The following is a 25,936-nucleotide window of genomic DNA, read 5'->3' on the forward strand; positions in this document are numbered from 1 at the left end:
AGCAACAGGATGCTGCTCTAATTAAAAAAAAAAAAAAAAATAGCAATGACATTTTTTTGATTCCTCCACTTCTTAAAAAGAGAAAAAATTCCTCATCAATCTGTCCCTAAGCTTCACAAATTTGGCACTCACTTTTAAGAACAGTGAAAGAAAATTTCTGCAGTTTGTAAATGCAGAATACCTATCGGATCTTCCTGTTTTCCTTTTATGAACCCAAATTAAAGTGCTGTGAAATGAGCTTGTTAACCTTTAAATTATTAAAAACAAAGTTAATTGTGATGTAACACTAACCACAATTATGGTAATCAACTCTAAAATGAGAATGAATCCTTAATATTAGATTCAATTTTGTTAATAAGAAACTGAATTTAGGATCTGTTAATTTATTAACTAGCCAAGAGATGTAAAGAAGCCTGGAAGTCTTGAACATTATTTAAAACTTTTTGGGAAAGGATGAATACTGTAATATGAAGTAGCACGCAAGAAATGTCTGTGGTCTGCAGCCACCCACTACTAAATGTGTTTGGGAAAGAATTCACAACAGCAAGGAAGGGTAGCAGATCAGGAGAAGCAAGAGGAAGGTGAATTTTGAAGCAACAAATAAAAGCAACCTACTGAAAATGTGAGGAGACCTTTGGAGAGAGGAGGAAGAGTTCAATTCAAGGGTTATAGGACCCAGTTAATCTGCCTCTGTAGTGGTGGTCACTTGAGACACTGCAGGGGCTGCCTTGTGTAAAACAGTAATTTTTGCAAAACTTCACAGACCTCACTTATTCCCAATAACTCAGATAAGAGGGGCCTTTGAAGCTGGGTATCTAAACTCAAGCAGTATCTGCTTTCCAGGCAGAAGCAAAGGCCCTGAAAGCACAGGAATTTTTTCCCCATCCTACCCTCGGCATTTCAGCACAGGAAGCACCTAGGAAGGGCTGCTGATCACTGTGCCTTGGGGAAACCCTGTGTGAAAAATGTTTATGCCAAACAAGTCTGTAAACAACTGCCCATGCAGAGCACGCTTAGTCTGGGCTGTTCTGCAGATGTGTCCTTGCTTTAACACTGTTACTACAAAGCAGGCACTTGGGGAATATCTGTGGGCTCACAGTGCTCACAGCTCACCTTCCCCTTCCTAACAGCTCTGATTCCACTGAAATCAGACAGATGATGCTCCATTTTGCAAATTATAAGCAACAAAAACCAGTGGAATTTCCTGAAAGACTGGAGTCAAACCAGCACTGGGACTTATGGTTCTCCTAAAATCACTGATGGCCCTGCTGTATTTAATTTCTGGTATTTTTGAATTTTATCTGAAGAGATGTGATCTTGACATTTGGCTTAATCTATTGTTTACTTTCCAGTGTTAACAGAAACCAGCCATTTTCATTCATATAATTTTTATTGTAGAGTATCTCTTTGCCCACAGATCCTTCCTTGTAGGAGGGGCATAGGTCGGATAAAAACAGACGCCAAATTATGACACAGTGAGAGACATCTACACATAAACATTTTCTTTGTTTGCTTTTTATGTTGGGGAACAAACCCTGCCTGAAGCTATAGTATGCAGACATCTAGTGGCTGGATAATATAATGCAATTAACACATCTTTACAGGACACCTGTAAAAGTTCTGCGCCATCGCATCATCCTCTGAAGGCCTGATACCTTGGGTCCTGTTTTAAACAGATTCTTTGGCTCTGCAAGAACCTTTTTTCATTCATTACAGACCTAGTCACAGGTATTTTGAGATACTCTGGCCTCATGTGTTTCTGGGATTCCATTTTAAATTGTGTGGTACTGGGGTGGTCAAAATGTAAAATGAGGAAGTTTCCAAATGCTGTAGCATATCCACTTAATCGCAGCCTATAATTTCACGCTGAGACTCATGCTCCTGGTAATCATTAGCAGCTTCCCTGCCAAGAGCACACAGCTCTCAGACCCTTTTGTGTTTTCTATATTTCTCTAGAGTAAACATCTCTTTATCTGTATGAACTACTACATGTTTCTAAGCCATGAATAAATCTTTCAGCTACCTTTGGCTTGCATTTTTTTTCTTTTTGTTTGGCTGCATGTATGATTGCCCAGCTAAAGAGACCAAGCCATTGTAAACTTATGGTCACAGATAATGAAACTCACTTCATACAGACCTATAATGCACCAACAAGAAAAACCCTAGTATCTTCACAACATGAGGCTAAACACACATTATCTGGACCTGCTTTATACCTGCTATTTAAAATATTGCTGACATGGTGTATCATATTCAGCTGTTATGTGTTCACGACTTACCGTAGCTTTCATCTGTTTCATGCTCACCACTGTCAGATGTTTATATGGGAGACACTTCAGAAAGCACTGTTTGTAGTGTATATTTATACTAAAGCCTAAGGGAGGAAAAGAGTTTATGTCTATGTAAGATCATGTTGTTTTTGTCTCCACCTCAGACACAAACATCACCTTTAATAATAAGCACTGGAGTTGCTTATGTGCTTGAAGCTCCGACCTTCTCGAGCGCTTTACTTTATAAAAGAATGGAGTTTGTGTTTTAACTTTATTTCTTTACCATCTTCCATCTCAGGAGATGCAGTGGGGGTGGGAAGGTAACACAACACAGGGAATGTGGTGGAGAGCCAGGGTTTTGGATAAGGGTTGCTGTCCAAGGACAAGCAGCCAATTCCCTGTCACTGGTGGGAAAGGTGCAGGAGAGAAGCAGTCTCAGGGAATGAGGCTGGCTGGATGTGGTTTCTGATCACTGATTTGGGAGTTGGCTGTGGGTTAGTCAGCTGCTGTTACACAACCCAGAATGGATCACTTCCAACGCAAGCAAGTTGAGATGGGAATAGAAAAGGAATATTTCCAACCGCATCCCTGCTAGTGAAAAAGACACTTAAGGAAATTTCTTTTTGCTGTTTTTGCTTTGTTATCTTTATACTTTCTTTTTCTTTGTTATTCAAGGCTTAAACATTGTGTACTTTATAGGGCAAGTTCTTTCCAAGTTTATCTAATATTTTCCTTCTTTTACCCCATCTTCAGTTTTTTCTCTGATATTGGGGAGGAGAGGGCCTCTTTGGATCAAGATGAGGTCAGGCTCAGGGGAAGGCCAAGCAGCCACGGTCTCTGTAAACAGCATGAGAAGAACACTGGTGAGAAGCACTTGAAGATACTGAATGGAAGAATCACAAAAAATTAGCCAGCCCTGAAAAGCAAACCTTGCATTAGAAGTAACTATCCCAGCAAATCAGGGAGAAGACTTAAGAGGTGATCTGACTGCTGGGTCAATGCTGGGTTTTTAATTTGCAAGGAAGGCTAATTTAAGGTATAACCAGTTCTCCTGGACAAGGACTACATGCATTGCAGGTCCATATGAAGAGTCACACTCTGACATGGTTGATTGCTGTGTCTTTCTCTTATGCCTGGCATCCTACAGATAATCTGTGATCAAAGAGGAATCCTCACATGATAGAGAAGACAAGGCATATGCAAAGAGAGTGAAAGATAAGTTTTAATACATCTGAAGCATTCAAACAGGTACTGTAAGAGAAAGGCTCATGAGAAAGTGAATAATGTCTTCAAACCAAGCCTTGAACAGCATTCAATAGAAATTACCTGGGGCTGTAAAATGAATAATGGGGAAAGAAGAAAAAAAATAAGACTTTAACAAATTCATTAAGCAAAGGGAGAAAACAAATCATACAAGTACCAAAAGGGCTGATGAACTGATGCTAGGCATTTAGTCTTCATACTGAAATATATTAACTTTATTTAGAAGTTCTAGAATTCAATTTAAATTCCTTTTGGTTTTAAAATAGTTTTTAGTGTGCAGTATTCTAAAGAGATAAATACACACGCATAGGTGTGCTTACAATGGCAGCTACAGTTTCACAAATAAATGTGCACATGAACACTTCCAAACATGTCCTGCATGGTCTAGCCCCAGAAGGTGTAGTGGGTGGTTCTCCACCTAGCTGACATTTCAGCAGGCAGCACTGGTGTATAAAGGAAAACACATCTCAAAGAAAACTCTATGGCTGGTGATGCCATCATGAAACCCAACAAAGTAAAACCAGGCCAAAATCTGCATTCATTCCACAGTTCTCAACCCCTGGAGGGTTTTCCCCTTTTTCTCTACCACCATCATTCCCCCTGAGGCTCCCCCCATTTCTACAAGAAAGGAAGTTTCCCTTCATCTCACTGGAGTGGATGTGATAACCATGAAAGGAATTGTTTGTCCAAGGCCATCACTGCACCAAGTGCTGTGCCTACCAGTCAAACTCCATGAAGGTGAGCCTGTGCTTTTACAGCAGCTGCACCCTGGCAGGGTCTGGAAAATGGTGATTGGTGTGACTTCTTGTGAAGCTGCATGTGCATGGATCGCCTCTCCTTGTTCCTTCTGCAATCTCAGCAAAATTCAGCTGAAATTTTTCAGTAAAATAATTTTTTCTTTATGTTACCTGGCTGTTAAGCACTTTTATCTCCTCAGCAACAGTAGTCTTCAATTACCCTCTGAGAGTCAGGAACACAGATGAGTCAACCTTTAGGATACAAACCAGGATACTAGCCAGGGACCACTCTTATTTCCTCTTAGACTCATGTTCTACCTCATATCTGTTTCCATACACAGCCACTACCCCACACTTGCCAGTGTAATATCTGGGATCAAGCCTATCCTTTAACTCACACCAATTTATTCCTGTTTACCTCTCAAGTATATTTTGGGATCAGGCCTAGAATTTACTGGTTCGCCTATCTATGACTTAATTTTCACACAAAGAAAAGATGGGAGGCAGTGCAAAAGGCAGCATTAGGAAGGCACAGTGCTTTCTAAGAAGCTCCTCTAATTTGAGTAAGTGGAAGCCCAGAATCCCAGCCCAAAGTGCAAAGCACATCATACCACGGTTAGAAGTCAAACTAAGAGTTTAAAGGCTCTAAATTTTTTTGAGAGCTCCAGAAAACTACAGAGGAAACTGAACAACACATCACCTGCAGATGGATGATCACTGAGAGCAGGCATCTGCCCCAATTCACCCTTCTTCTCTCAAGAGTTGGATTTCCTCCTATTCCCAATGTCTTATTACAGTATATCAGAAGCCTGTGGAGCCAGCTTTTGCCTGATGAAGTACAAAGTTGCTTTTAAGTATTATGTCATTGTTTTAGTGACCAGCAAGTGTGCAACTGCTCAGCATCTTTAGGAAACTTATAATTCACATTTCTAATAAATCTCTAAAATTACATGAAGCATTATGTCCATTAACATTTACTGTTAAAAATACTTCCAGAGAGCAAACTGATTCAAAATTTTAGTAGCTGTAGGCTTAAAGAGGAAATTATTAATTTACAGTCTTACACTACCCTCAGAACACCCTTATCAGTTTTTATGATTTCTTAAAAATATTAATACAGAGGTAGGCATGTGGAACTCCAATTGGAGAGCAGCAGAGCCTTTCCACACTCAATAAAACCTCTGATGGGTGCAGCGTAACTGAAATAATACACCAAGAGCCCTTCCTGAACATTCCTCCACGTGGATTCCTATCAAAACCAGAAAGACTAATTTAACTTTTCCTAACACGCAACAAATGTGGGTTGATCAATCTGTAATGGGTGTGTTTTGTGAATGAATATGTTGTTATAATTAGATCCAGTTTTTAAGACACAAAACTGCTTTAAGTATTTTTACCAGTGGGTTTTTTTTTCTTTCAAAGCCAAGCCTAGGAAAAAAAAGTCTGACAAGTGTTGAGACAAATTTACTAACTTCAATTCCTCAGTAGTAGTATTTATATGACTAGAATTTCACTGCACAAGGCAATGCTTGAAAGAACAGCAAACACAGGAAGGGAGAACAGGAAAAGGAAATAATGGACTATTTGGTGGAGACATTACATCAGTTGCTTTGCAACGTATCTGTATTTCACAGCCACAAGAATATCAGCCAGCTCCAAGATAAGGAACATGTTTATTTAGAGAATAAATCTAGTTCAGATTTCATCATAATGTCAATATTTGCCATATTACTACTACAGTTCCTGTCAGTTAACACTCAGAAGTTAATAGTGTGTTGTATGCAAAGGGAGAAGATCTGAATGAGCTGTGTATACAACCTGAGAACTGTCAGGTCAGCAACAGGGGTCACTCCACTTTTGGAGGGTTCATTCCTTGCTGGGTGCAAGGAGACAAGAACAGACCTTCACTTGGCAGAAAACAGCTGACTTCCACCTCACAAATTTTGTTTTATTTTCCCAAGATTTTAGTACCAAACCTGACAACTAAGACAAATTATCAGGCTCCTGTCAAAAACTACAGACAGTCCAGCCAGGCCATTGCAACAGAGACTTCTCCTTCCTACCCTGTGGTATGATGCAGATCAGTGGGAAGTCAGGGTCTGGTAATCAGGTGTTGGGGTTGGGATCTGGCTGCAGCTGCTTGGAAGTAACTGCAGAAGGAAGAGGGGCAGCAGCCAGTGAAGCTGCTACACGCACGTGTTGCAGACACTGCAGGTGGAAAGTGTGGTTTTGGCCAGCACTGAAATCTTGAACCCATTGTATAGATAATGGGGTTATACTTCATTAAATGTGGGCAGGAGATGGAGATAACCCTAAGAAATATAAACTTCTCTAAGCCCAAGGAACAACATGCTGATTGTTACTCTGCTAAGCCCAGATGAACAAATAACCTCATGGTGGGCTGCTTGTTTTACATTTTCTGTGTATTTATTGCAATGCACGAAGACTTATCTCCAAAGGAAGCATGTGTTTCTGCAGAACACCCAGTTACAAACACTTCAAGTAGTCAGCAATATCTGGTCCCCCTTCACCCAGCTCACATGCACTGTGTTGGTTTGCCCTGTTGTTTCTGCTGCCCCAATACACATAAATTACTCAGAGAGCTCATAACTTGTCATTCAGCAGTAGCTCTCCCCATAACCCTTCACAAGGGGGATTAAGGGTGCCTTCTGACTCTGCATTTACCATTGCCTGGTAATGACTTTGTGAGTGGTGATTGATCTGCTCCAAGGGAGTGGCCTCCCCTTTGTGAGCCCTCAGTTTGCAACTTCACTGTGCCCCAGACTGGCAGTTGCCATCTGTGCCTCTGGGGTTCTTCCACTGACACAGATCTCTGCAATGTCCCTCATGCTAGGACAGGGGACCTCACTAATAGCTACAGTGATCAGAGTTATTGCCTCCCACATTAGTGACTCTGTCCTTCAGATCCTGGTGTTTTCTTGGTGTTTCTGGAATTAGAAGCTATAAGGTTGACTAGCTGGTTCAGACTACCCTTGCCTTATCTCCTCTGTCAGATAAGTCATGTGTGGCCCAGCATGGCAATCCCCATGCTGAGAGGCCAGCTCAGGACATGCAGAGTAAGTGCCCAGACCGCCATCCTCAGCAGTGTACAAAACAAATAGAACTGTCATAATTCACAGGAGAACAAAGACTGAAAATTTTCTGCCTCTACTCAACACCATATCACAAAATTCCATGGCTCACCAAGTAGAAAATAATCCAGACAATTCTGTTTATTGTTATGTTGGGTAATTTTACTCAGTTCCAAACTGTCCTTCTTCTCAGTAAGGTTCCTAGTAATGCAAATGTCATTCAGCTTTATTCAGATAAATCATGTCAAGTGCATATGTCTAGCAGAGAAGTTCTCCTTTCTGCCAAAAAATTAATTCTGAATTTGTATAACGCTCTTTGTGAACAAACAGTGTTTTCATTACCTTTGTAGAATGCATCTCCCTTCTACAGAAAATATGGCTACTGACAGCAGAAGAGATGATATGGAATAAAAGCAAATCTAACATTCAAAACAATAATAGGTATTTCTACATATTAGCATTCATACCAAGTTTAAAATCAGTACTATTTGGATCACAGATGACTACTGAATGCTATGCCAAAGCAGCTATAAAAGCAACGATAACGACAATTTGAAAATAGTTAATGGTGTGAATTGGAAGATTTAATATGTTTTCTTCTTTTAATGTACAGCCCATTCCCAGAATTTCCCTGGACCATGTGGACAGACCAACTGTCACAGCTGTCTATCAAGGCTGAATTAGATGAAGAGAAACAATACAGGCTTTGTGGTTCAACTGAAGCAGCAGTCTCAAAAGTTTCCATTTCTCATCTGCGGGCACTGTGGGAGCATTGTCTTCCCCCTCTCTGAAAAGAGAATGGAACAATTATGTTACTGAAATTCCTCTGCAGTGGGTCTGAAAGACTGTTTATATCCAGCCAGGAAGACAGGGAAAACTAAAAGCTGGGATTTCATGACAGCAGGTGGGAGCAGTTTCAGGGTATATACTTCAGTGACATAAGGGTAGTAATTCTTCTCTTTTAGGGTAAAGCCAGTGCTGCAAGATTTACTAGCAATGGAGGAAATGGCAGTAAAAATGCAAAGTTAAATGCAGTGGTAAAATTATTAATTTAACACAAAGTTTTAAAACTGGCTTTCTGAATTAGTCTGGTAATTGATTATAAACCTGGTGCTCATGAGTAGTACACTAGAAAGAAAAATGTACTGGTAACAGCAAACTTTTTACCATTTGCTATTTTAGGGGCCTTACTAAGGGAAGTGCTGAGTACCAGCTCTGATGGGAGTCAGGTGGACTCAAAGGATAGAAAGCAATCACTCAATTCCTCCCAACAGCAGTAATATTCATTAGCAGCATTAATCAATACTTGATTTCATGCAAACACATATTCGTGTGCTTTGGCATAACCTTAAGAATCCAGGTGCTCAGGTTGACCCAGTGCTCTCAGTTCAGAAGCAGTGGGCATGAGAGTGTCTGACTGCTTCATTCTGTTGTAACAATAACTTCATTTTTTTTTCCTGAGGTTATTACAGTGCTAACAACAGCTCAGTGTGTACACACAAACAATCTGAAAGTGCTCGTGTGCAAATGGTCACCTGGGCTACAACTGCTTGCAGGAAGAGTCAACTCATTCCAGAGAATTCCCGCTTGGTCCTGACAGGGGAAGGGGGTGTAGAGGTTGTCAGCAACCAGCAGTGCTGCCAAGAAGTCAGTGCCTACCCTCAAGACAATCTGTGATTTCCACATACTCCCTGGTAATCACTCAATACCCCCCCAAAGCCATCTCTGGGAGGCTGCAGGCGAGGCTTCAATTCTGGATGGCGCTGAAGCCAGGCATTTGGGATCCCTGTCACAGGATCCTGTCATAGACCAAGGAATGACGAGGGGGGCTAACCCTCACAGCCTCTGGACACAAGTCTTGGAGGTAATGGCTCAGAGCCAAGAGGGTTCAGTACTGAGACCCCTCGGCCCCAGGGGGTGAAATTTGGGGGGGACAGGTGTCCCAAAGGTGAGAGACTGTGCTCTTTTTGGAACTGGACAAAGCACCCTTAAAAGGAAAACCCTAGAAGCAGCTCTGGTCCATGCACAGTGGTGAGAGCACTGGACATGGAAGGAAGAGGTCACGATGGCAGATGTTCTCTGGGCAGTGCCACGAGTGACAGGAATAACACGAGGTTTCAGCTGTGTTTCCTGGGGAAGCCTATGGCACAAGAGGGACTCCTCTCCTCTTGATGAACTGAGAATTGATTATCTAGAAGGTGGCAATGGACCAGGAGTTGGTGATCTGAGGGATGGCAACTGAATTGAGAGTCTAAGGTTCTGTCTTACTCTGATGTATTGGGAACTTGGCTGGGGGGAGAAGGAATGTTTGGAAGGCTTTCATCCTGAGTTCTGTGTGTTTCTTTTATATATTGTAAGTTAATAAAGTTTTTTTCTTTCTATTCCGAACCTGGAGCCTGCTTTGCTCTATTCCTGATCCCATCTCACAGTAGACACCAGGGAAAAGGGATTTTCATGGGGGCACTGGCACAGTGTCAGCGCCGAACCATGACAGCCACGTTGTCTGGCAGCAGCACCATTTGATGGTCCCCTTGAAGAGCTTTCCACCAGCTGCCTCCTAAGGCAGGCTGTAAGCAGTGAAAGGGTTTTACACTCCACACAACAGCACAGAGGATTCCCAGCTCTTCCTGGGGCTTGGTATATATAGGTGTAGCATAAAAAAAAACCAAAACAACAACCAAGTAATAATAAATTATTCTCCATCTCTGGAAAAGGTCAGCATGTTTTTCAGTTGGCTACTGATACAAGGGTGCAGGGACCAACCAACCCACTCCTCCCTGAATTGAACAGAAAATTTCCATTTTTGTGGCCAGAGTGAGACAATTCAAAAGAAGCCAAAACCTTTGTGGTTTTAAGGTTCCATTTAGGTAGACTAATGCTGTGACACAGTGACACTCCCTCAATCTCAATTAGTGCTCAAACTAATTAAGAAAATTGTTTTACACACTGCATGAGTAGTACCTCTCTTCTTTCTTGGATAATCCCTAGTGTGATGTAAGGGTGGTTGAATATCTAATTACTCTTTAATTGAAAGCACATTTTGTACATTTTTAGCTAGTTCAAGCTTAATGCTTTTAGTCCAAAAGTCAGTGAAATTAAGTTGAACTGGGATTTGGTACCTATTGTATTAACAAATTTCTTTTTGAAGGGAGCCTAATTATGAGCCAGTGTAAAGATTTCAGCTGTGTTTGTTACAGAAATACTTAATGCATTGTCTGACAAAAGACTGATTGTATATATTGGTGGTATTATTATCCATGTTTGTCCTTGTTTGTTATTATGTTTGTTATTATTAATGTTTATCCTTGTTTATTCTTGTTTAGCAATAACTTTCCTACTTTCTGGTGAAGTCCTCTACAGATCAAATAATTATTCCCAAAGAAAATCTTCCAGGATCAGTGCCATAAATACCTGCAAAATCTCAGAGTTCTTCACAATACCCATTGTTAGAAAAAAAAATTATTAACAAGGTTAATCAAATCTCAGAATTCAACCTCAGAACGTAAAAATATCATTATTTTTCCAAGAAGATTTCTATCTAATTCTTTCATATACAAAATTTTATGCACCTATATTCTTCACAGAGAAATTTTTCTTGTTCAAAACTAGGACAAATGGAACACTATAAATTTTACCTCAGAAAGAAGGAGCAGAAGTAGGAGAAAAGATAAGGAGCAAAGCTAGGATATTTTTAAGAACCAAAGGTTCCAATGTTCCTACAGCAATAGAAAGAAAATATTTAAAAGAGAAGATATGAGAAAAGATCAGTGAAAAGGATTATTTTTCAAAGTCTCCCAAAAGTGTTGAGAAGGTGCAAATAAAGAGAGTATGGAGAAATTAGATAGGACGTCCACAACAATCTATCTTTCCATCTGATAGGGAGGAAGTAAGATGTCCCACTGCAGCATTTTACGTCAAGATCAATACACAAGATAAAAACCTTTATTCTGCTGCTTAAAAGGAGCCAATCTCTTTCCTGGAGAGCTTTTCCACTTCTTTTGTCTTACCCTACTCCTTACCCCCATTGTCTCACACAAAGCCCTTTTTCATCATAGAAGGATCTTGCCTTCTCCTCCTTAACATTATGATAAATCAAAAAGTTCAAGAGTTTTTACAAAAACCAAATACAAAATTCATAGATGGCAAAACCTTGTGTAATACTGACAAAACATTACCTTTATCCTACACCTTCCTAAAAACAGCACCTGAAAGTACAGCCATGTGTGGATTCAGTGTGTCTCAGAAAAGATAAATGAGAACCTTATCAAACCTTATCATGCTTGAAACACTTTGCATTCCTTCCATTAAAAGGTTACAATTTATTGAATCAACATCAAGTTCTGTGGGCATTTAGCTGCCTCTAGCTAAATTAAATACACCTTTGTTTGTTTTGAGCTATGGGGATGCATAAACAGTTTTAAAGAGACTTTTGTTGTGTAGCACTGCTCTTCATAAACTGTGGTGTTATCCATAAAACAGTAAGTGCTGACATTCTGTTTCTTGAGTGGCAAGTATCAGTTGCAAAAACACTTTCAATAATCCAAATAACCTGGAAGTTTTCATTTGCTATTTATTTACAAAACATGTCAGTTTGCTTAGCAAGAGTTTGTATATTTTTCATTGCATTGCCTTTATCCATACAAAATATTCAGAATTAAAAAGTTCCAATAAGAGTAAGGATCTCGGCTGACCTGGATCTTCAGTTTCAATGGAGTAATACTGTTCTGCTTAAATCTCTGTGATTTCATCCAGGTAAAACAGAGTGCACTGCCACAACATTGGTGAAGGAGGAAAGCATACTGCAGGCTTTCTTCTCTGTATCGTACAGACATATGTACCTGTGTGTCCTTCTAGTATCTTTGATAATTGAGAGTATATTACATTATATTTTATATGTGCCACTCTTTTTTTTAAATGGGTGTAGCTTTATCAGTGATGATTTAAGCTTCCCACTATTTTGACTCACCACTAATTTGCAGCATTTTCCCCATAAGTGAAAATACCATGGCAGAGTGAGTGTTCAGACTCTAACTTGTGTGCTGTGATTGTTAATAAACCCGTTGTGAGGGTGTTTTGTATGACAGGCACTCTGGGCTCCTGGCTACATTATCAGCTCCCAAGCAGCACTCTACAACCCATACATGGTTTATGGTAAGCTGCTGGGAATTATACTCTCAAAACTCTTTTTATGAAAAGCTGATGATAGTAGTGAATTATGAATCAGAAAGACTGTATGATGCTGGTAGAAACTCACAGGTCACAAAATTTAGGAGCACTTGTCAGCATAAAGCATCTTATTTGAAGCATAAGCAGGGATCTGATTCCTAGACTACCTTCTGACGTTTTTAGCTTTGAAAAGCACAGTAATTTCTCCTCCTTGCTTCTTTACATGCTAAGGGATTTTGAACATTTTCCATTCTTCCACAATTCATCTATTTCTCACAAAAGCTCAGTAAGGAATTGAACAAGCACAATTCCAATATGATACTAACTCAGAAAAAAATGGTTTTCATTCTCATTTAGAGCTTGATCACCTGCTATACTGATGCTCTAGCCGGGAAACATAAATACTTACCACAACAAGGACATGAATACCTACTACAACCAACTCTTGGCTGCCTCTGGCTACCAAGTCCCTACATTCTGGCTCCCATGTCAGAGCTATGTCACATAAGTAAGAGAAGAGTTTTTCTAGTCACTTATTTGAATCATCAGCAGTGGGGGAAAAAAAATAATGCTGATATAGGGTTCACTTGCAATCTCAGTACAGTACCCTCTGCTATTACAACGAAGCAGAGTAAAACAGCCTGAAAAGGCACCCTTTTCAAGCCATTCCTGGAGCTTTTGGTTGCCTGAAGGCTCCAAAAAATTTGTTTCCAGTAGGCCTCTGATTATGGTGTGTGGCTCACAAGCCAAATGTGTTTCGCCCTCTGTCCTACAGTCATGCATTCAAGTATAAACACTTTCTCAAGAATTCTAAAGTGGCAGCAGAGGGCTGGGCACTGGACATTAGACATTAAATAGAGAAGAAAAATAGTTAGTTTTGGTGATAACATAAGGTTCAGTTCCTTTAAAAGACTGAACCTTAACAATTAAACCAATCACCTTTTAAGCACAAACTAAATTTATGGAGACAAACAATAACCAATAAAAAAAAAATCACTCACTTGGAAGAAGTATAAACACTTATATTTCAACAAATCTGGGAAATTGGTGTTTGCATTTCTAAAGAACTAGTGTTGATAATCTTTGTGTCAGGTTGATTCAGGTTTTTTCAAACAGGAAAATGGTAAGAACAGTTGTAGCAGCCTAATGATGTATGGCTGCTGACAGCTCATTCCAGCTCTGGACCTACACAACAGGAAAGGATAAACTCCCCAAGTGTTAGAACTTCTGCAAACCAACTTGTTTGTGAACTTCACAAATTGCAAATGCTACTTGTAAACTGAGAGTAAAGACACGTGGATTGCTAATGTAAATGTCCATTAAAATATAAATTTCACTGAGATCTGTTTAAACACAGAAATACAGTCCATAGCATTGCATCACCCTTCCCATTTCTAAAAGGCAAGGTGCAGCTCCATGGCTCACTCTGAATTTGAATGTTTTTCATATTCTACAATCTACTATCACATAATTCACAATTCCATAAAGAAGAGAGTGCACCACCACCTGTTCAGCACTAGTTCATTCCCATTGACAACACCAGATCCCCTATTTAATATCCTGGGGAAAGAGTAACATAGTTTTGTTGCCACAAGAGCTGCTCAGCAGCTTCAAAAGCAAGGAATTTGCACTTTCCAGTCACAAAACACACCAGATAGTCACCACATCATCCCCCCTCTCATTGCTGTGAAACTAACACTGTGCCAGCTTCTTCTTGTCTGCTCAGACCTCTCAGTATCAAGCAGAGAGTGTCTGAAGCATCAGAAATGCAGTCTCTGTTCCTCCCACCCTAAATTACACCTTCCTGTTCCTCAGGCCTAGCAAAACCTTGCTATTTTAATGATGTCATTTAATTATTTTCTCTAATCTTGAATTTACAACTAGGAGGATAGTAATTATATTAAGCATGTTTTTAATCTGAATCAATTTCTGCTATCATAATTTACAGAATATAGGATAAACTTGCAGCTCTTTGGAGTTTGAGTGTACCACAGATGTATATGTATGTATGAGTATGTATATGCACTTGTGTATATAAAAACTGATGCTTTCTCAGGAATTTCTGAATCAGTCACAAAAGAAAAAATGTTCAGGAGAACTTGAGTAATGTGTGTATGTAGATGGAGTAGGTATAAGACATCATCACACTTCGAGGATAATTGTTCATGAATATGAAATAAATTGTGTCTGAGATGGGGAGTTTTGAGACAACACACTGGAGATCAAATTCTTTATTTTATTAACTATTCTCAGAGTAAAGCAAATTAAAGTTTATCACTCTAAAAAGAAAATATTCTTTTAGAAAATTGTTTTTTAGAACAAGCTCTTACAGTCTCCTGCTAAGTCTTGTGGATTTCAATGACCTCTATAACAGGCACCTATTTGACCTCCTCTTAGTAAACTGGAGCAATGCCATCTACCTACTCTATGCATGGAATCATTTGTATACACCCTGGTGTATGAAGGGATGAAGACACGTTGGCATGCCATGCTGAGTTCACTATCATTACAAATTCAAATAGATTCTCAAGTGTTTGAAATCTGAAGTCTTGCTCATTCACAGATAAAGCTGTTTCACTGATGTAAAAGAGGGGAAAGGCATGTCTATCAAATCAGCTACACATAAAGCAACAAGAATTAATCAGTGAAGAACACAGTATTGAAAAAGTACTTATCCATTAGAAAAGGTGGCAAGTCCCAAAATTCCAGCAAGCCTTCTGGAATAGTCACAATTCACATCTTGAGAAATAGTGTGTCAAGCCTACAACTGTCAAATAAATATCCTTTAATAAAATGGAAGATTTAATTTTTTTGTTGTTTGATTCCTAAGAGCGGTAGCATTTGTTTTCCTCATTGTTAGGCTTTGCTGTATAACAGTAAATATAAATCTTATTTCAAGATCATCTGAAATTATCAAGAAATAGCTCAATGCCCATAGTAAGGGTTCTGAGTCAAGCAGCAAGTAAAAAAGAAACTAGCATGAACACTGAGGAAGCCACAATGTCATCCCTTTTCCTTCAGAAAAGGACTTGGGAGTCCTGGCAAACATCAAGTTCAAGCTAAGTCAGCAATGCACCCAAGGCAACAATGAAGTTCTGCAGCTTTCTCAGCTGCATCAGGAAAAACACTGCCAGAAGGTAGAGGAAAATGCTTCTACTCAACACTGACAGAACATCTGGAGCACTGGGCCCAGTGCTGGGTTCCCTAGCTCAGAAGAAACACAGACATACAGGAGAGCAGCAACAGGCTACAAGCATGGTAAAGGATTGGAGCACCTGCCATTAAAGGATGGCTGAGAGAGTTGAAACTGCCCAGCCTCCAGAAAAGGTGTTTCAACAGGGATTTTATCAATGTGTACACTTCATGAGAACAAGTACAGAAGATCACACCAGACTGCATCTTCAGCTGCATACAGAGAAAGGAGAAGAGTCAACAGGTACTACCAACTTGTGGGGGGACAGAATGTAAGAGAATAGTGCAGGAGGTATTCTCACCCCTGAGGAGTTGCAGCTGTACTAATCACCAAAGATTAGGAACAGGCCTGCCGTTAATAGGCCACAGCTGTGTCCAATAAGAAGACAAGTGCTACAAAAGAGTGGGTTCGGTGGTTGGAGAGAGAGTTGGAGTTTGTTGGTTGCTCTGTGAAGAAGAAGGAGTTAGTGCTGTGAGGAGGTGCCCATGAGAAATCACCAAGAAGGTATGGGAGCTTTGTAATAAGATGACAAAACCAACTGAAATATGGGGAATTTCATTTAAAATTAAGAAAAATCTTTTTTCCTGCAGGAGTGCACAGGTACCAATTGCTTAGAGAGGTTAAGGAGTCTTCATCCTTATGATATTCAAAACCCAGCTGGACATGGCTCTGAGCAACCCACTCTTTAAGTGTCAGGCTCAGTGCTAAGCAGTTAACACTGCTTTGGGCAGAGGATCAAATTAATAGATCTACAGAGGCACCTTTCAATTACAACTACTCTGTTATTCTTCACTCTCTAAATCTGAACTCAATTTTTTAACCTTCCATGTCTGAAAGCAAATCTGTACTGAGCTTTTACTCCAAATTCCTTAACACCTGACTGGTTCTTTCACTATTGGATATGATTTAAAGAGGTTAGAAAATTTTTAAATGGCTTTTTCAAAAGAACTGTATTTGAAAACTTCAGTAATGGCAGGAGAAGAAGGATGAAAAGGTCATTTAATGGGATGTAGTTTGGATGCATGTCAAAAACCTTACCAAAACAGAATTAAATAACTCCTTAACCCCAAGCTATAGCTGAGACATATGTTCTCAGCAGAAAAGAAGCAGTCAGGAGATGCCAGTTAGATAACAGCTATCTATGCTGTTAGATAGCAACAAACTTATTCTAAAACCTACTGGGTTAAAGAGAGCAGAGAAGCTACTAAGTTCTATTTGTTTTGCCATCCTGAAGGTCCCCTTTAGAGCCTGGCCAAACTTTGTCTTAGAACTGGAGAGGAATGTTTTGAGATCTGGGCTTTTCTATGATGGAGGAACATTAAAAAAAAATATAGTTCTTTCCCTGGTATTACACACCATGATATTCAATGTTTGTGTCAACTCTGCTTCTTACTCAACAAATTAGAACAAATTACATCAAAGATCAACATATGCCATTTGATCATAAGCCACAAAGGGTTTAGCTTTGTCAAGGTTTAAATCAAGGCTGAGGAACAGATGTTCTGAAGCTTTGGGAGCATGGTGTGCAAAGAGCCTGCATTCTGATTCAGTCAAAATTAATTAGACCTTTCAAACAAGCTTTTTCTACTCCTATGGATACACTTACAGAAACATTTGTCTCCTTCTTTTCCTGGCAGAGTAACAAGGTCATGGCAAACTAACATTCTCCAAGGTTCTTCAGGTGGCTGTGCCACACTGGCTTGGAATAAAAAAAAAATACCTAAAACTTTACTGACAGGAGTTCCAGCAGCTTTGGCAGAGGGGCATAGTGTATGAAAAGAAATCAACCAGTGTGTTTGTAATTGAATGTTAAAGACATACCAGAGCTTTAAAATAAAAAGTAATCTGCTCTTTGAAAGGAAGAACAGCTCCTCTTGAATTACTAGGAAGATGCTGCCCTGAGAAGTATTACTTCCCCATCTACTGCTGAGTCCTCACAGCAATATTCAGCTGATGCCAGCAGTCTCAGCTTAAGGGACTTCCCTCGTTCCTGTGAAGGAAGGAATCTTTCTGCAGATTTCTGAGGTCTGTGTGAGGAGCTACTGTTCCTCAACACCTTCCTCCTGGAGAAGTGTGAGGAAATCACTACAAGTAAGATTGTTCACATTTCTTCTATGCAAAGAGATTTAAAGGGAAGGAAACAAAGCCATGTGATTTCTTTTTCTGCTTCATTTTTTTCAGCTCCCTGAACTCAATAGCAAAGATATATAATGAAACCTTGATTAGGTCTGTGCTACTTGGACTGATGCATACAAAACTGAAAAGACCTGACCAAACAAATTTTTGATAAACAATTCAATCAGGTGTAGAGAAACAAGTGTCATTTCTTCTGTGAGCGACACTGTGCCAGGAGTAACAGTTCTTCCTCAGTGCTCGAGTGTCCATAATTAGTATGGCCCCACAGTGAGGACTATTACTTTGCATTAAAAATTCCATCATTTAAGAATTAAAACTGCAGATTATTTTGTGAAGCAAAGCCAAGATAAATCTTATTACACAGAAAAAATCTTTATAAGTATTGACAAAAGTAATAAAATTTCAAACATGAAAGCAAAAGGGAAATTTTTACATTTCAATTCCATCATTGTAAAGGAAACTCTTTCATGCTTAAAATTCAAACTCAGCGTGCCAAGTAATTTCACTGTTACAGACTTGAATTACCTGCACTGGCCTGAGGGCATTATTCACTCTCTGAGAAAAATTGTACTTTAATATTGCTACGATTTCCCCAAGTAATTTTTATGCAGAAGCTGGGATGAATTTGAAACATCCATTTCAAGATTAAAGTGACAACATTTGGTTACCTCAGAGAACCATGTAATTGCAAATTCGTCTTAGGGATATGCCCAAAATTAAATATGGGGATGAGAAAATAATATTAAAAAAGGGACCAATGTTTGGGGTTTTTCTTCAGCTTCTGGGATGCAGATATTAAATAGGGTTATAAAACACAAATAAACCCTTTCTTCAACAGCATTAAGATGCATACACTATATCAAATGCTTATGCTATATGGAAAGACCATGAAATTGTTGGTCATTGTCCTAGCCAATTTAATAACTTCTATCATATGCAGGAGGGATGATAATCTTCTCAGTTCATTGAAATGGATCTTTTGGAAGCATTGAATTATCAGTCTTTTTTTATGGGTTATCTGCTGCCTGATCATTTGTTACTTCACATGAAACTGGTGTCTGGATCCAGAGCATGCTCTGAATGGGCTTAACTCCAGTACAGAGCCTGACATGAAGACTTGCCTGACTAGAGAGGGCAAGAATTTAAAGTAAAAACAAATATCCTTACCCAAAACAGTTTATCCAAACCCTTTAAGCAGCATGCTTTCCAGATTAAACCTCAGATGAATCTATTTTGTAGCTTTGAAGAAATGAAAAGATAGAAAATCTGAGGCTTTTATATTATGTATTTCAACAGTAAATAGGGTCCTGCATTAAATCAGGATCCCTTCATTTCAAAATCAACCATAAAGCTGGTGCCCTGACTCATTCCTTTCAAGGTAATAATTTGTCTTAGTATAATAGAGTGGTTTAAGTCAGAAAAGACCTTTAAGATCATCATGTCTAACTACTCACCCAGCATTGCCAGGTGCACCACTAAACCATATCCCTAAAATCACATCTAACATCTTAAATGTCTTCAGAAATGGTGACTCAGCCACTTCCCTGGACTTAGCTCTCTTTGAATCTCTTTGCCAGGCTTTTCATTATAGCAAAATATCCATTAACTAAGTATAATGAGGATTAGGAGTAACTGTTGAATATTGAGGGGATTTATTTTATATATAAAATAGATAGAGGCTGAGGGAACATGACATGAGAAGTTTTAATAGCTGAAGCAGGTTTAATGCAGGTTCACATGTGTATTTCTCTTGTGTCATCCTCAAATTCTTGCTCTGAGAGTCAATGAAGGTGGAAAAGAAGCAGCAACTACTTTGATGAATGAAATATGAAAAAATAGTTATTTTTTCATAGACAGAATTCAATTTGTTGCCTTTCATACCTTCACTGGAATTACTCAAAATTCAGTCTTGTTGGGGAAGAACAACATTATAAAAAAAAAAAAAGCTTCATTTTAGAGTTAAAGGCCTCCTTTCAGAACTACTACCCTTCTTTTTTAACAGTGTGAAAAGATCCACCAATGGCTGGTCTTCCAGAAACATGGAAAGATAACTACCAGTAAAACTCTGTATCTGGGGAAATATACCACATAGCCAAGGCATACTGTGCTCTTCTTCACTGCAGCATGGGAAATAAAAGCTACAAGAAGAAAGTGTGATGTAAGTGGGCATTGTGACTCGCTGCCTGGAGGGTGGTGAATGACTTTCTTGTTTTCCGCTGCTTTGCTTGCATGCACGGCTTTTGCTTTACCTATTAAACTGTCTTTGCCTCAACCCAGAAATTCTCTCACTTTTACCCTTCTGCTTCTCTTCCCCATCCCACCACATGAAAGTGACTGAGCAGCTCATGGGGCTTGGTTGCCAGCAGGAGGTAAATCATGACATAACCAAACTATTACACACAGGATGAAATAGAAATTAGAGTGTCAGAATTTAAAATTGTGACAACGTATCATAACATTAGCTAAAGTGCATTTTCTACTTTAGCTAAATTATTTCAAAATTTTGATTGTTCCGCTGTTTTTGCCTACCTGACTGAAGATTCATCGTTGTTCTTCCTGCTCTGCTACTGAAATGCAGCCCTGATGACTCTATCACTAAGTGGCTGAGTTGGTCTGAAGTTATCTCCTAGGATTCCATCAGAGCCCTCTAAGAGTTCAGCACCTTTAACATGAGTCCTCAGTCTTCGAAATTCCTCTATCTGAAAGACAGAAAAACAGAAATTAAGAAGCTGAGACACAGTCTTCACCATGGGACTAATGATCAAAACCAGCCCTGTCCAGCCAATTCTGCAGCTTTGAAAATTGGAGTGTGCGGGTGCCATGTAGTAAGGTCAATATACATTAATAATATTTTAAAATAGTTATCAGCACTGTCAAAATATTTGAGATATAGAGAAAATCAAGAACTCTTAAGCACATGGTTTGGCAAACTCCTCCTTTGCCTTTTCACAACTTCTTTTAAGATCTATAACCATCTTGGCCATTGCAGATTACATCCTATGAATCAGCCTTACTGTCGTGCATTTAGAGTAGCAATTCTGGTCTTCTTCAAAAAAGTGCATTTCAGGAATAACTTGCTTGACTATAAATTGTTTTGAAATTCCCCTAGTGATTTATTTACTTCCTCAAACTGTTATCTTCTAAACCAGTAGAATACTGAACAGATTCTTAGCTTTAGAGGATGTCTGTTGACATTTTATATGGAAAAATACAGTTTTTGTGATCAAAACAAAATACTGCTTCAAAAGATCTGTAGCTGTAGACAGTCAGAAAGTCAAATAAAGTAAAAAATAAATAAGAAATATTTCAATTGAGCCAAAACAAATGTTTCTTGCTTATAGACTCTTTTTACACTTTTCTAAATCTTATCTGGTGTACAGAAGACTATGAGCAGCTTCCATCTCCATCCCTGGTGCTAGCATCAAGTGCTGCATGATAAAACACTACCTTAGTATTCACTTGTGCTGGTTTTAGGAGTCTGATCTTTTAAATAGCTACAACTACTAGAAAAATATTTTTTCTTGGACGTATTCACAAGTTGTCTTAGCTGGATTCAGCAAATGTACTTGATGGCTGACTCCCCTTTGTACTACAAACCTCAGCCTTTGTACTTTGTACTGACCCTGTGACACTTCACTATACAGTTCATCTCTAACTTGAAACTGAAGATACACAGAAAGTAAAATGGAGCTATACAATCATTTTAACATCTAAGACGTTATAGAGTTAATTTCTCCATGAAAAACACCCTAGGAAATATTACAGGGAGAATGTAAGCATGATTCCAGAATTAAATTAAATGAGGTACTGAACAGCAGGTAACGGCGTTTTTATTCTTATCCTGCCTACAGAGAATACTTTCTTACTGCAACGTGGAACACAACTGCCCTCATTGTTGTTTTCCACTCTACAGCAGTACTGATACAGATTTATTTACTCGATTTAGAGGCTAGCTCTTCTCTGCTTAATTTTCCTCAAAAAACCAGTGTGCTTGGAAATCAACACTCAGCTTGTGGCAGCTGAGATATAAGGCAACAGCTTAGACTGCAAAAATGAAAAAAGCTCCTTGAAGATGCTTTTAGAGGCAGAATCCTGTTATGGAAGATTTTAGTTGTTGTTGTTTACTTCAACAAGGAAACTGAAAACAAACCCACTACCAGCTTGGAATTGAAAAAGTCTTCAGAACTCGAGGGCTGGTAAATGACTGAAGGAGCTTTGTAAAAGCATACTTTTTCACCATCTGAATCAACTCTGGAAAGTCTGAGATAATTGCAGTTTAGGAAGGAGCACTTTACAAAAATGTGGCTTTTGTTTGATCTTGTGAGAATGAGATACTTCAAAAAAAGACAGATGAAGGAGAGGGAAGAGCAGGCTCTCTGCAAAGCTGGCATTTGTGAGCTGTCTCCTACTGAAACTACAAATGCTCCGTCCCAGTTTCCACAGTGAAATCTTTCTCCAGGAGGTAACTCCTCACAAAGCAGCTTCCAGTTTCTTCAGTCAGGAGAGCAGAACTGACCTGATCTCTGTGCCTGATCTTTAGTCTTTACGGAAGTCAAGAATTGTAGCTCTGCTCCAAGGGGGAATTTCTTCTGCGATCAACACCCTCCTTGTTTAATTGTTCCTTCCATGGTTCACACTGCCATGTGAACCTTCAAATGAGGTAGACAAAAGGACTACACACACGGTGGTTTGCTCTACTCATGAGAAGCACTTCTGTCAGAAAAGGACATTAGCTGTGCCAACACTACTTTCCCTATTGAATTTCCATGTGGCAAGGTAATATGGTGTCTCAGACTGAAAGGTAGCTGGATGTGTATTCTATTCCCATCTGTTAGAGGTGGAGCAGTTATCTTCTGTTAATTGAGCAGTTTTTCTTGATCTCTTCCACAACCAATCCTCCCTCCAGGAAATATCTTCTGTTACTGGGCCATTGAGTATCACTGCATGGCTGATAAAATTGCATCATCCCATTGTGAGAAGCTCTGCCCAGGGGGAGGAGCCAAGCATCCCTACCTGGATATAATCTGAGATTTGGAACATCACAGTCAGCCTTTCCCCACTGGATTCACAGAGGAAGACCAGGCCCATCTACACCACCACCAGACCTTCAGAGGAAAACTCCACCCTTTTACAGGATCCCTGCTCCAACAGAACCACACCTGTCACTCAGGAGGACTGCAGCCACTGTTCAATCAGACTGCTACCAACATCCAGACCAACAGGGTGTCAGGTTGTATTCTGACTCTGTCAGTAGTTTATTTTTCTTTTTTTTGTACTATTGCGTTAGTAATTTTTAAATTTTTGTAATAAAGAACTGTTATTCCTATTCCCATATATTTGTCTGAGAGCCCCTTAATTTCAAAATTGCAATAATTTGGAGGGAGGGGTTTTATATTTTCCATTTCAGGGGAGACTCCTGCCTTCCTTAGCACACACCTGTCTTTTCAAACCAAGACATATGTGTGCCCTGCTGATCCTGTTTGACTGCTCACCATCTCCTCCCAGCCCCTCATAATCAATGCTGTGGAGTACACCCTACAGGACTGCCAATGAAACAGATGTTTTAGAGGCATATGGCTAAGCACCTTTGGATAGTCACATACTTTTACCAGGAATAGCTACTTTTAAAAGTTTTTCTCCTGCACAGAAGACATTAAGGATGACCTAAGCCTTTCGCATTGAAATTTGGGATTAAGTTCTAACCAGTGTAGAGGCAAATTCACAATGTGAACAGTGGCATTTCTACTGAGTAAAACCATTCATGTTCACATTGTGTAGAATTATTTTTACCACTCATTGTATTCAGATCCTGAGCATTCTTCTGTTTAATTTACACATTTGCTGAAGAATAGAGCACATAATACTAAGGATTTTCCTGTTTTCTTTAAACATTTATTTGATATGAGATATAGAAGCATTATCCTTCTGTTTGAAAATTTAACATGTCTCCATGACACCTTCCAAGAACATGGACCTTACTTTCCAGCACCCAGAATACCATGAAGCTCTGAGTGCTTTATTTTAGTTTACATAAATTTTGCCCAATTCCCACAACAATTCCATATGCTAGTTACTCTTTCTGTCCTTTGGTAGTTTTTCATTCTGAATGAGGTAGACAAAAGGACTAGAGACCATGCCATTCAATAAAAGACAGTTAACTCTGACGATGAATACAGCGAACAAGAGCTCCTTCTGCATCATTGTTTAAAATCCCTACTCTGAGTGGCTTAGACAATGCACTCGTTCTGAGCTTCAGTGACCCACAAAGGACATTATTCACAAATGTCCCTTTTTTTTAATATAGTGGAGAGAAGCATGACTACGACTTTTTTCAATTATTTCTGTTTTTACTGGCCTGATAGGAGTTTTCTCCCACTGCATTTCAGCAGGTACATCCATGTGTAAGATATCTCACAAAAAGAATCAACACAGTTCTTTCTGGGCTGTGCATTTCAACGTAAGTCAAGTGAGGATGAAAAAAACCACAACAGGAGGACAGGAATATGCATAGAATGACCAATGAAGGACTTTTTTGATGGAAGTGAAGTCTCATGACAAAGAAAATTACTTCCAGTGAGGAAACAGCATTCCTCATGATTCCAGGAAAGCACATCCTGATGCTGCAGTCCTGAATTGCTCTTTTGCTATTTGTAGAATCAGCACACTCAAATCTCCTTTCACTTAATTTTGACTTAGATCAGTGGCATATCAACTCATCAGCTGAACTTTACTATCTGAAAATGTCTTCAGGTAAAAAAAAGGTTCTACACTTTGTAACGGTCAGCCTATTGTGCCCCCCATGTCAAAATGGTTTGAGATTGTTCCAAAATAACAAAATGTGAAAATATTTTATGAGTGTGACCTTGAAATAGCGTGGCAATTTTATTCACTTTTTGCCCTTATGACCCGCAGTTTGTTAAGCTGATCAATATTGCTGTGTTAATTGCATAAAATTAGCATATTGTCTCCAATATATGAACTAATTTGATCAGAGGAAAGAAATAAAACTTATTCTATATTATATTATGTAATTCTTTATTTACTTGTTATTGACATTTAAAACTTGATTATTTCATGGCCTGAAAAATGAAAATAGCCTTGAATTTGTCTCTCACTGGCTATAACCACAGATGCTACTAGTATTTATATAAAGCACTTGACATTTCATTAGTATCCCAAAGAAGAAATTTCTACAAGGCAATGACAAATGTAAAAATAATGTACTTAAACTTATTAGACATGCATTTGCACTGAAACCTATGATTTAATACTACAAGCTGGCTTAATGAAATTAAATACCTCTACCAGCCTTCCATGGAAGATTCAAAATGGTATATCCTATACTACATCCTCTTATTTCCTGCAGACAAAAGCCCTTGCATTTCTAATCTCTCCTGGGCAACTTGCTCTAGATGAACCTGCTTTAGCAGGGCTTTTGGAATAGATGCTCTCCAGAGGTCCCTTCCAACCCCAATCATTCTGTGGTTCTGTGATTAAATGAAATCTCTCATAGGCACTCATGCCCACATGCACAAAAGAGGCCAGATAGTTCACTGCAGACAAAATGCTAATTACAACTTAAAATCTTGGAATTTTAGCTATAGCAAAATATTCTAGAACCAACAAAATCTTAATTTGGGCATCATGGAGACCTCACAATACCTTTCAGTTTACAAATCCCAGAATCATCTCCTCTAAATTACCCCATATTTATTTTTCACTGACATAATTATTTTAATGACATATTTATTTTTCATTGACATCTGAAAGCGATATCTGATGAAATATATATATTTTTTATCCCACCTCGGCAAAAGCCTTTCAAGTTCTTAATAATTATCTTTCCTGCACAACCTTAACTTTAATGCTGAAGTCATCAATATCACAGAGGAATGTTTTTCTAATTGATGCTTATCTGCGACAAGAAGAGTGGATCATCTTGGCATGAGTTTGCTCCAATCCATCACTGGACTCCAGTGCCACCTCTCACCCATGTACAGTGCCAGTGGGAGGGATAGGCTCCTCCATGACTTGCATGCCCTTCATCACTGCAATGTTTCTGGGTGGGGTTTGCACCTA

The 25,936-nt window shown here is 39.1% G+C and overlaps 1 protein-coding gene and 1 long non-coding RNA gene across 3 annotated transcripts in view; one reads left to right on the forward strand and one right to left on the reverse strand.

Moving 5' to 3' along the window:
- Positions 1–2,968: 2,968 nt before the first annotated feature.
- The window catches only part of CA8 (carbonic anhydrase 8), a 53,336-nt gene continuing 30,368 nt past the window's right edge, over positions 2,969–25,936 (reverse strand). Inside the window, exons 8-9 of one of the 2 annotated variants that reach the window (XM_058807685.1) lie at positions 20,387–20,556; positions 2,969–3,107 (exon numbers count right to left, since the gene is read on the reverse strand). In XM_058807685.1, coding sequence (XP_058663668.1) covers positions 20,422–20,556 — 135 coding nt within the window. In that variant the 3' untranslated portion in view covers positions 2,969–3,107; positions 20,387–20,421. Of the gene's footprint in view, positions 3,108–4,373; positions 8,150–20,386; positions 20,557–25,936 lie in introns of those variants that run through there. The other variant, XM_058807678.1, reaches the window with a different exon arrangement.
- Positions 16,178–21,488, forward strand: LOC131559363 (uncharacterized). Its single transcript, XR_009274867.1, has 3 exons — positions 16,178–16,225; positions 19,860–20,015; positions 20,397–21,488. It is a non-coding gene; the product is annotated as an uncharacterized LOC131559363 (long non-coding RNA).

Source organism: Ammospiza caudacuta, chromosome 1 (genome assembly GCF_027887145.1).
Source record: "Ammospiza caudacuta isolate bAmmCau1 chromosome 1, bAmmCau1.pri, whole genome shotgun sequence".
Taxonomy (NCBI): domain Eukaryota; kingdom Metazoa; phylum Chordata; class Aves; order Passeriformes; family Passerellidae; genus Ammospiza; species Ammospiza caudacuta.